The 12,316-nt window shown below is 41.5% G+C and overlaps 1 protein-coding gene across 1 annotated transcript; it reads left to right on the plus strand.

The window, feature by feature from the left end:
• Positions 1-3,284: 3,284 nt before the first annotated feature.
• Positions 3,285-6,943, plus strand: neurod6a (neuronal differentiation 6a). Its single transcript, XM_048529518.2, has 2 exons — positions 3,285-3,470; positions 4,894-6,943. Exons 1-2 carry the CDS (start codon positions 3,308-3,310, stop codon positions 5,907-5,909), a joined length of 1,179 nt encoding a protein of 392 aa, XP_048385475.1. The 5' UTR covers positions 3,285-3,307; the 3' UTR covers positions 5,910-6,943.
• Positions 6,944-12,316: the final 5,373 nt, after the last annotated feature.

A 12,316-nucleotide genomic window follows, 5' to 3' on the forward strand; every position in this document is an offset into this window, starting at 1 on the left:
TATGAAGCGCTCAGCTCACACGAATCCTCATTGGTCAAGGACAATGCTGCACAACTGGACACGAGGGAGGTCTCCAGTACTGTACCACTGTCACCTTGAGATTTTCAGAATAACTCCGTGTTTTTCTTTCTGTGACTAAACAGGTCACAAGGACTGAGCAGCCTGGTGTTGCACTGGAATTGACAAAGTGCTGTTATTTATCCCTGAGGAACAAAGTCAGGATTGTCCAAAGGCTTTTGCAGCGGCCTCTCAGCCTCGAGCAGAAACGACAGAATGTTCGAAGTAGACGCTACAGTTATGATTCCGCCTTTCCATCTCCTTCAGTACAGTAGCGCAATAGTTTGGTCATATTTCCGATTGTGCACTGACAATCTCGCTGTAAGCATCGGCGACGAACTTGATGTAAGACAAAATGCCTTTGATTAGTCACAGTGCGAAGATTCCAGTTGCGTGGCTACCAATGGCATGGTTCACCCTTGACTACATGAACGCCCTCAGTGATTTCCAGCAGCACACTCCTGCCCATTGGGACCTGGCTTCCTTGTGATGTGATTGAACTTTGGGGGAACAGGGGACTGGGGGAATGTCTTTAAAACACCTCAGACTGAACCAGTTTGGCGCCAATGAGAATGTGGGCATTGATATCAATTGTCAACAAACTGGCCACATCTTCGCTCACCTACAATTTAAGCATTCGATTGAATTAAGAAAACAAATTGGACTCATGAATTGAATAGCCCTGTGAGAATTATATAGCTTTCCGGGAAACCGGCATTTTTTAAAAAAAATTGTGATTCATCCTTCATGTTGCTGTATCATAAACGAAAGCAAAATAATATTTTGTTGGAAAAATATTTCATGGAAGAAGGGATTTTTGTGTATGGGAAATACTCTTATCATTCATTCCGGAACACCTGGCATTCTGGAGCCATGTCCCAAAGGTCTGTATCACCAGGACGAGTAACACACGGTGAAATGCCAGCAAGGATCGTCAGATGCCATTGTCATTTTATTATTTTAATTCCAGGCACTGTACAATTCGACAGATTGTTTGAAAAACGTGACACAGATTTCCTTCTTGTTTTGTTCGTGTGCGTTGAGAATCGTCTGATTTGTTAAATGCCGTTTCACTGGTCAGATTACCAATCCGAGCATGTGGCTGGCCAGCGTTTATTTCCCGTCCCTAAAATCCATGATATTTGTCCATTTGAGTGAAACAAGCAACATGAAAGCGCACACAGCAAGTTTTTTTTTCTAGGCATTAATACAACCTCGAATGCCCATGTCTCAGTAGATATTGCCAGTGGCTAGTGCAAACTGGCAGCACAACACGCTTGGAGTAAAATGCCGCTCAGTGTCGAATAAGAAAAACCAGGCTCATAAAAAAAGAAATAAATTTTTACCGGTCTTGTTCTTTACTGAACTCTCTACTTCTTGTCAGGATTTCCTAATGTTTTATGAAGTTTCAATATAGCGTGGCAAAAATTAACGTTGGGAGATTGCAGATCCGGCCTTGTTTTTACATCCACACATGGCCCAGAATAATGTCAAAGAATTACCGCAGTTCGAATCAAAGAATTCGTACGAGTACAATAATCACCGATGTAGTGAAATTAAATACATTGTCTATTCTCTTCTTGTCAACAAAATAATTCGAAACGCGACCTAAAATTCCTCAGCACCTCTTTGACCTGCGCAGCTCCTGTGTTTTTCTTCAGATATCCAACTATAAGAACACAAGGTTTATACCATTGAAACCTTCAGTCAAAGATTGCGTTTCAACCACTGGCCAGTCCGAACAATGTACGTCAGTGGTGTCCACAGGAAGAGATATTACTGAACCTGACTGCAAAGTTTCGTGGGCCTGTTGTCTCTTAGTGCGCATCACAGTCAGACACAAGACTTGACACTGAAAAATGCCAAGCCTGTCAATGTAATTGAAACGTTTATCTTGTTGCACTGGAGTACCGCATAAACTACTATTATAATACATTTATTTTAACCAGTTATCTTTCCGCTAAACAAAGTTAACACAAACATAACTACAAACAGCTTAGTGTTGGGATATGATAGGAAGGATACCATGTTAGGTGCAAATGATTAATTACATAATAACATTCAATAAAAAAATAAACATTGCAAATGCAGTTCCTTATATTTTGGCTTCAAATTCCAAGGCAAATGTGAATGAAATAGACTAACTGAAAATTGCCTAATTATGTGTAGAAAAAAGCTTCAGTAAGTGCAGTGATCTGCTGCACTGTTTGGACAGCAGTAGTAACCTCAGAAGGCTGTAGTGAACCGACCTACCATTGAAATCAGACTGTGGCTTATGTTAGACCGATTTCTGATCTGTATTACAATAATAATAATGACAATCAGAGCCCTGTGGTCTTGGCTAGTCGGTACTATGGGAGGAGTAGACTATTAAAAACCATTTTTGGATTCATGAATTCACCATGCTGAATTCTTCCGGACAACTGATTCATAGTGTTAACAATAAATAAGCATATCTCCACCTCGTTTGATAGCAGGTGACGCGATTAATATTTGGTAAAATATACACAAACGCTCTCGCAGGTAGTCAATGCGTTGGCATTGACATTTGATGCACACGGCGTTTTGGCAGTTGCCAATTTATGGAGGCCACTGGCACTTTTGCAACGTTCGAGTGGCACGTACTTTTGAGTGAAATGCACTTTGATGCCATCTTTTGTTCACATCTGACATGGGCCTTCTGCATGTAACCACAAACGTGTCAACACGGAAGGGGGTGGTGTTGGGAGGGAGGGGGCCGGGGGGTTGGCGGTGGTGGGCGGCGAAGCGGGGAAGGGGTAAGAAACCGTTCTGCTTTTTATTTTTTAACCAGACCCCATGTGCAAAGTCCCCAACTGACATTGAAGGGATAGCAATCTGGCAGGCTTCACTGCGCGTAGCAGCCGGAATCTCAGCGCACGGTGCGTTTCTGCGTCTGATTGGCGCTGACATGTGGGGACAGGGTTTAATAAGGTGTAAGATGGGACGTGTATCATTTCCTTTGCATCTTGTTGGGAGCGGCTCCTGCTGGCCTCCTGGCTGACAGCTCGGCTGGCCCAACGCAGACGATGATATTGTTTGAAGTCTTACGGGCTGCTGCCCACACCAAACCAAACCATCCCCATCTCCCCCCGCCCCCCCCCCCACCACCCCACACACACACACACACACACACACATACCCATCCCCAGCTCCAGCCTCCCTCGGGGCGCAAGATGCCAGCGTCTGCACCTGCCAATCAGCGGCGGCTGCCCGCTGACGTCAGCAGCAGATGGCATGGTACCAGCGCTGGTCGTGGGCATCGCTGTCACTTCTCAGAGCGATCACGCACCGATCCTGCAGAGAGAGAGAGAGACCCTCATACTGCCGTCAGACTACGGAGCAGTGGCCAGGAGGAGCTGAAAATGAGCATCCCTCTCCAGCACTGATTTCAGGTAAGAATTCAATTCAGCAGCAACAGCAATAACAATACAAATAAAGCCAGGGGGAACGGTTGGACCATCGCTGCATTGCAACCCGACGGCGTTTATTTTGTTTTATTTTTAATTGCCCTGCCTTAGTGTGCAAACATCCTGATTTCGCGTATTTAAGGACTGGTTGTGTTGAATTTATTGGCAATTCAAACATTACCTGTCTCCTTCCCCATCCCTTTGCCACCAACGACTTCGTCATTATAAAATGCTTTGTCATTCCATTCATAGATTTTATTTAAACAGGACTTCCGTGTGAGCAGCCAGCATTTCTGTACGGACTAGGGCTTTAACAAGTGCTCCTTTAGGTGTTGAATAGGGCTGCTGTTTTAAGCAATCCGACACCTGGGCGCATCCCTTAAGAATAGTCCAACTCGAATTTAAAACTAGTTTTCGAAGTGAGGAAGGCAAAAAAAAATCTTCCAACATGTAGGGCGTTGCTCTGTTGGGGAAAAAAAAACTTCCAAATGTAACAGCCTAACTTTGAAGTGAATGGAGAAAATATGAGTGCAAATTGCAATATTTCGGAATGGGAAGAAAACCCTATGACCCTCCATCTGTCAAATGATTTATTGCACTGCATAACTAGTGCCGGGGTTGGTGCTATGTAGCAAACGAAACACTTTTTTTTCTAAATCTAATGCAGGGTTTAATATTTCACAAAAAAGGAAATTATTTTCAATTATTTTCTTGGTCAGCCTTCTAACTTTCCGGCTGAGAGCCAAATCCATTCTATTGTTAATGCTTGTGAAACGAAACAGATTGTCATCCAATGCAATGGGCTTTACATTGCCATTTTGCACTTAAAATATATCTTAAATGCTCCGAGCAAAATATGCAAAATCCTGTCGATTTCGGATGGACGATATTGTACTGGTAAAACACACAGCCAGCCACTTCCAGTCGTGACTATCGTGTCTCTGGAGCTGGATGTAGCATTGTAAGCGATCCTGTAATTTTAATTACGATCCATGGGAAGTTTGAGACCCAAGGGAATCAAATCAAAACACTGGAACCGTCCTGTTTTCTTAAAGCTGTCAATTGCACGGCTTTTACATGTTCGTTTTAGGATTAGCCAGGAAAAAAAAACAGAAGTACATGCAGCATTGTAAAATAAAACACCCTTTTATCGAGTTTAAAACATTTGAGACACCGGTCGTGCAACAACGACAGTGAGATGGTTCTGTGCAACCGCACTAAAGCCTACGATATATCATTCTCCCCGTTATGAATATTTGGGGTTATTTTTTAAAAGGCCTGCGCGGATTTTTTGATCTTCAACGAGAGGGTCTGAGTGGTGCTAATATAAATTTATTTTATTGCACTGCTTATCTAGAAAGCCGTGCCGATAACTATTTCTTTCTCTCTTTCCCCTTCTCCTCCTAAGCTGACAACATGTTGACTTTACCAATTGATGAAGTTGTGATGATGCCCGGAACAAACTTTGATGATGTTAGCGAATCCGAGGATAAAGAGTCGCAAACTTGTGCGGAGCATGAGCAGTGTTCAATTGATCTCAACAACATCACCCCGTCTGTAGAGTCAGACAGAGATGAGAATGGTAAGGAAGGCGAAGAGGATGAAGAACATCCCAAAAGGAGAGGACCCAGGAAAAAGGTGATGACGAAAGAAAGGATTGAACGAGTCAAACTGAGGAGGACTGAGGCCAACGCCAGGGAAAGAAAGCGGATGCACGGTCTGAACAACGCCCTCGATAACCTTCGCAAAGTTGTCCCATGTTATTCCAAAACGCAGAAACTGTCCAAGATAGAAACACTGCGCCTCGCTAAGAACTACATCTGGGCTCTGTCGGAGATCCTGCGCATTGGCAAGAGACCTGACCTGCTGACGTTTGTCCAAAACCTGTGTAAAGACTTGTCCCAGCCCACCACCAACCTGGTGGCTGGCTGCCTGCAACTCAACACGAGAAACTTACTGATGGACCAGAACGGAGATGGAGCACATATCGCCAGGTCACAGTTTTCCTCCAACCTCTACACCTATCAAACCCCTGATCTCGGCAGCCCCTCAGTACAGAGCCCAATGGACCCTTCTTCCAAGTCCATCAAACCCTACAGCTACTGTGGTGCTTACGAGTCCTTCTACCAGAACGCTTCTCCCGAGTGTGTGAGCCCACAGTTTGACGGTCCCCTCAGTCCTCCAATTAACTTTAATGGGATTTTCTCCCTGAAGCAAGAAGATCCATCTGACTATGTGAAAAATTATCACTATGGCATGCATTATTCTGCTGTGCCAGCCAGCCGTCCCTTTGGACAGAGCTACATGTTCAGCCCAGCCATGCGATGTGTGGTGCCCACAGACAGTACATTTCCTTACGATTTCCATCTGCGCAACGAGACACTTTCAATGCAGGACGAATTAAATGCGGTTTTTCATAATTAATGAGAAAAATAGTGGCTCTACAGATCACAAGTAATTAAGATAAAGCAGTGGGTGGTACATTAAATAATTGATACAAAATTGTTTTTAACAGCACGACTGCACTCATATTCGAATGTTACATTATGGCAGAGAAGCAATAATCGAAAAACTATGCAAGTGAGTGAATTATATATTAGCAACAACCCCTCGAAAGGGTAATATACACCACATGGGCCCTTCGTTACTTCTCGCGTACACTTTTCATTTAACATGATAATTTGTAAATACTTTGACTTAGTTTCACAAACACGACAGTGTTTTTACAAGTGGACCGTCTGGCAGATTATCTGGTCAGTTTATTTCAATGGCCCTAAGATGGAAGACGGGGCCTGTTAACCATTTAGGCGACATGTGAGTACTGAAGGATCCACAGTACTGTACACAACGAGCCACACACAAATTTCGGAGACACAAACATTTTAAATGTTATCGATTTATTTTCTGTTGTTCGTGCCGGTGCAGCATTGCCAGTTTTCAGCAAGAAGGGAAAGCTTCCTTCTACTGTGCACATTGATCGTTCAAAGAAATGTCTACCTTTTAATACACGTCGTAAATATGATTTATATGGAAGAGACGTTTTAGAAAATCACGGTTTGAAAACGCACCCACCGTTCTAATTGAATTAGTTTGATCCAGACGATATTTATTCATACTCTTGTAGTGAATTTATTTTTGTATGCGTCATATTTTGACGTATGTAACAAACAGCAGTCACAAAGGATTTGGGAGTGTGTAGTGATGCCCGTGAGCAAGTTCAGAAAGGGTCACTGGCGAAGTATTAAAGTGTAACCGTGTGCAAAATTGTCCAAGTGTCTTACTAATGCATTAACATACTTCCTGAGCTTAAGGAAGTATGGCGTGAATGATTTGACATATGCAATGAAAAGCCGGATCGATGAACGCGTATTTTTATGAATTATTCACCCTGTTCCCCTCTGATGTGTGAAGTGAACGTCTCCCCCTTCCAATAAACTCGTTTGGTTTCGATCAATTTGTGGATTATTTTTCGGGGAGATTCGATGTTTATTTTGATTGCTTGGGGCTTTGTTCAAGCAGTGGAGGGGGCCAAGGGTGTGGGGGGCGAAAGCAATCCTGGCAGCAGTAAACATTCTCACCAAAGGCGCCAGTTGAACGAGCGCAGGGTAAAACGTTAAGGGGAAATATTGAATAAACTGAGCAAACAAAACAGAAAACAACAAGCTGGTGAGGGTGGCGTGGAAGGAGCAAGGAGACGAAAGAGTGGAATTGCATTAACATGAGGAAGTTGAACTAAATGTTGGCATTAATTTTAGAAATGGCACACACACATTCATTGCCGCAGTCAATACAAAAGATAAGAACAGAGTATCGTTATTTTTCTACACTAAGTAAGATATGCCGAACTTTTTGACTTGTGTGTTCTTATTGAACTGTTGAATGGAAGCAGGAGTATACGGCCGAGCTTGGAAATACCTATGCTGGGCTACTGCAACTATTCTATTTAGTGACAAATCCCGAATTTTAGACGAGAGGTTAACGCAGCTCGGCGCAAGGAAATAAAATCGATTTGAATTTTTTTAAAAAGCAGACTGTTCTCCCTATTCGAATAAGCTCTTGCGTCGCGTGACAACTTAAATTTTCAGATTTGTACTTTCTGTACTTTGCCTTTTTTATTGCACGTAAGATTAATTTATGCATTTGGTATCTCACTACCGGAATATGTTTTACCCGGAAAAAACGCTGCATATTTCATGACCAAACAGGTTGCGTACCATTTAGTAAAAGGTGGATATGTAATCACTCGGTGTCTGAATGGCTGCAAACAGGTTAGTAGGGAGAATGTATTGAAGTATAAATGTTGATATACAAGTATTACTTTCTGTCTTATTATCAAATCTGTTATGAGTTGCGCAGGACCATGTAGTTAATATTGGCATCAGGGCAATTAATGTTAATGCATAAAAATCCTTGCCCCCTCAAAAAAAATCTTGGCTTTCATTGTAAAATGTTCCTGAAAACTGCGGCTGAAAACGCAAATCATATTAACATAAAATCAAGACTTTTTTTTCCTCACCAGGCATTTTTATGTTGTGGGGATCAAAACTGCAGTAGTTCATAGTTAGTGTGGACTGTTTCTCCAAGTACAGTACGGTGACAGTGCCACATGTGGTTCAGAAGTGCAAAAAAACCCTGCAGGAGCTGTCACTGGTGCTGGAAATTACATCTTCAGCAACTACTGACTTCCAAATCGCGGTTATGTACACATCCACCAATGTTGTTCTGGCCCAGCCTGGTCTTTAATCTAAACGTTACTATGTGACAGAACATGAAGATTATCATTAACACAATTTTTAAAAAGAGGTTTATTTTTCTGACCTGTAAATGTTATGGATTTCTCTGGTCTCTTTCTAGTTGGCTTTCATTTCTGCAGCAGATTTTCTATGGAAGCCACAGAGGAGCGTTCTCAAGGTACTTCCTATTTAATTATTTCAGAATTTAACAAAATCGATAGGAGGTTGTCAGGGTTTCCCAATAAATAAGACACGCTAATAGAAAGGAAATGTGCTTTTTAGAATCCATTCATATGAATCCACGCATGGAGGGTATAGGGGTTTAATATAGAAATTAAAACGTCTAAAACCGTACATATTTTTAAAATAATTGTCGAGAACTGAATGGTGTTGAAAAGAAAACGATTTGATCGCACACAAGCTGGTTGGAATTGAATGAGATGGTATCAGACATTTTTAAGCGAGAAATGTTTCAATATTTCAGATTTTAAAACTCAAAATTACATTCCCGGGTTTTGGGGATTATATTTTAAAGAATAATTACATTTAAACTTACAAACATTTAATTCTGTAAGTTGCAAGTTTAGTCTCTTCAACTTTCGTCCAATTCCTCCTCCTTCCTAGTCCTAACCTTTCACTTATTTCAGTCCAGCGGTCGGAAAGATCTCTTTGCAATAACGAAGTGCTGAAAAAAGCGAGTTAAATTTAATAATTGAAGTAATCCGTGTAACCATTCAATGTGGCTATCATTTCCTAGATTAAGCATTTCTGTCTATGGCGTGTGAAGAGAATACATTTCTCGTTGAATGTACCATTGAAACCAGGGTGAATTCGTGCTATTAGATTAAGCAGAGTTTCAGTTTTGTAACTGAATGCCATGCGGGTTTTTAGAGCCTACGTGGGAATTGCGTTGTGATGTTTGGCGTTACATTGCGGCACACTCACACATATCCCGATATATCTCCGGCTTCCACCCGGATCTCACGAGATAACACTGATGCCTTTGGCAATTCGTTCCTTAACAATACATCTGTTCTCACCAAATTGTACATATTTTCCCTTCGTTGTAAGAATTGCAGGGGGTTTGACTTAGCCATAACTTTATCACGGTTGCGTGTTTTCTTGAATCAGAAGAACACGTTTAGTTTGACACTTGTGCAATCCTACCATCAACTACAAACATTGAGTGAATGCAAATAAATTCCGTTCCAACCAACAAATTGAAACAAGAACAGCAAAATTCCCAACGGGGTACTCATAACAAATTAGTGTGCTAACTTCTCTGCAATTGCTGCAAATATCTTATTACACCAGTACGTTAGTTGAACATGTTTTTCATAGCTTAAAAATACCAAGACAGCTGGACGCGTTTATTGTGCAATGTGGAGCGTTTCCTGTAATATTCACTGTGAGAAACTACAGCCACTATTAGCAAAAGCTGACCAAGCCGAGCGGTCAGGTTAAACTTTTCAATCGCTTGCTTTTGGCTATGACTCACTGGCAATACAATGTATTTCATGTCGCTCTCAGGTCTGACAAGTAATGACCTTGCTCTACAACTTCTAGGCTATTTTAAAATCGTCGAATTAACCATTTAGCGTCAACCAAGTTGCACCATAGAGCGAACTTACTGTTGAAAAGTGAATACAAACGATAGATCCCAAAGGAAATATCAAAATTCAGATAAGCAGTGAAATACAAATGTTTACAAATAGTCAATCAAATTAGACCTTCAGTTAAATGTGTGCATTATAAGTTGAACAAATATGAATATTTGGTCACATGGTCAATCAAAATGTATCAATCATTAATGAATGAACAACTGACCTTAACATTACTTCCTAACTAAATGTATTTTTAAATTTAACTTCGATGTGCTTTAGCATTTTATGTGACTCTGGCAACCTTCACAATCCATAGTCAATCAGCCAGGAGACATTTAACAATGTATTGGAGTTACACACAGGCTTCACTGGATGTCAGTGCAAGCCTCTGCCATTCAGTTCCATATCAATGGGTCAGCTGGGTAAATATGCTGATAATGTGTGCAATAAAATGTTTGGCAAGAATGCAATGCAAAAATGTTTGACTTTTGCAATGTTGCTGGTAGCTACGAAAAGCCAATAGCCAATCAGGGCACACCTTTAATACGGATATATTCATTACTTCTCAAAAAGTGATCAAGTCATTTACCCAATTAAAAGGGCTGAACAGCTCATTAATGTAATTACATAATCTACTCTACCACCCTGCTCCCCCAAAACCCCCAAAACAATGAGTAAATAATAAAGACAAAGAAAGGACATAGCGATTAAGATGTTGAGCAGGATTCTAAATCCCACCATGAGGCCCAAATGTGGATCAGATGTCCAATGTCTATGTCCACTCAAGCTAGACAACATCTCCAGCATCTCTGCAGATGGAGTGTCATGTAGAAACACCCAACTGGGTCAGTCTGCTTAAAGTTAAATTTGCTGTTTGTTTATGAAACATTCAAAGTCATTTCCACAGACATCAAACTGATATTCTTCTCTGTTGGATGACCATCACCTATAGAAAGATTAGAGGGGTGGAGAAGAACATGGAAGATGAACATGAAATTGTTGACACCAAAAATATTCAGCGACGTAAAGGGGAATGTAAAGTTTGGAGAACTGTGCATAGACCTATGTTGAAGAACACCAATGGCCACCATGTACTGAAGCTTTCCTAGTTCCTGGTGTTATGAGAAATGAGCCTGGCATGGAGTACCCTAGACGGTTGGCCTTCAGGATGCTACCTGTCTTTCATAGAAATGTTTGTGAAGAAAAACACCTTTAAGCCCATCTCCATCAGGCAGTGTCTACACATAATGTCTTCAAGGCCCTTTGGAGGAAGGAAGTGATGGATCTTGTCAAATGCTTTCCTGCATACAGTGTAAAAATCCATTTGGCAGCCTTCTTAGATGGACTTGCAAATGATCACTAATTCACACCATCACATTTTTTGTGAATACCTGGAAACTTAGTACCTCTGCATTCTGGCCACTAGGCTGCCGTGGGAAAGATGCTATTGTCCACTTAACTTCAGAATTTTTTTTGCAAAATAAAAGTGTGGGAAGAAATTAGATTTCGAGGTTCAACCCCAAGCAGGTCTGTGTTGTACTGTTCTATCCATTGTTCCTGGGAACATACACCAAAATAAGTATTATCTGCTGCTGGGAGATCATTAACTCAGTGAAAAACAACCTTTGGTCTGTCTCAAACATGCTGGCCTTCCAGTGTAAAGAGTTGCCCATATAGAGAGTTGCAAATATCAAAGGCTGGTACCTTCTCAGCATCATAAGGTCAGAAGTGGAGATGTTCACTAATGATTGTGCATCATCAGATGCTGAAGGAATCTATGCCCAAACGTAACAAGATCTAGACAATGTCCAGGTTTGGACTGTTCACAAACATTTACTCTCTCCCGTACCCAATGTTGCTCAGTTGCAGCAATGTGTACTATCTAACAGATGCAGTCAAAATAATTCACCAAGACTCCACAGGCAGCACCTTCCAAACCCATGACTACTCCCATTTAGAATGACGAAGACAAAGATGCACAGGAAAACAATCACTTGCACATTCCCCTCTAAACCACTCACCATCCTGATTTGGAAATATATCACCATTACCTTCAGAGCAACTGCAACAAACTCCAGGAACTCCATCTCTAATCGTGGTGTGGGCCTACCTACATTAAATGGATTATAGCAGTATAAGAAGGCAGCTCACCATCACCTTCTCAAGGGCAATTAGGGGTGGGTAATAAATGCTGGCCAGCCAGCAATGCCCACATTCCATGAATGAACGAAAAGAAGTCCAATGTTTAGAACTGTGTGTTAACAATGTGATAAAGTTTGGGGCAGCTATTGCAGACCCACATTGCAAAAGGCTCACATGCCATAGTATTTTGAGGGGAAGATGGTAAAAATGGTACAAAACCTCTCAGACTATCTGTCTGACATGAAATGCATATTGTAAATATCACATGTAATTGCAATTAGACTGTGGAACCTCAGAATGCAACATGCCAAATGGAGCTCGAACAGTATCGCATTTGCTGCAATGTTCAACT

This window comes from Stegostoma tigrinum, chromosome 5 (genome assembly GCF_030684315.1).
Source record: "Stegostoma tigrinum isolate sSteTig4 chromosome 5, sSteTig4.hap1, whole genome shotgun sequence".
NCBI classification, from domain to species: domain Eukaryota; kingdom Metazoa; phylum Chordata; class Chondrichthyes; order Orectolobiformes; family Stegostomatidae; genus Stegostoma; species Stegostoma tigrinum.

Excerpts from the sequence above, each read along its gene's own strand:
- neurod6a (XM_048529518.2), top strand. The coding sequence starts at position 3,308 with ATGGCATGGTACCAGCGCTGGTCGTGGGCATCGCTGTCACTTCTCAGA. Across the intron at positions 3,471-4,893 it reads CTCTCCAGCACTGATTTCAG|CTGACAACATGTTGACTTTA; the intron begins GTAAGAATTCAA and ends TCTCCTCCTAAG.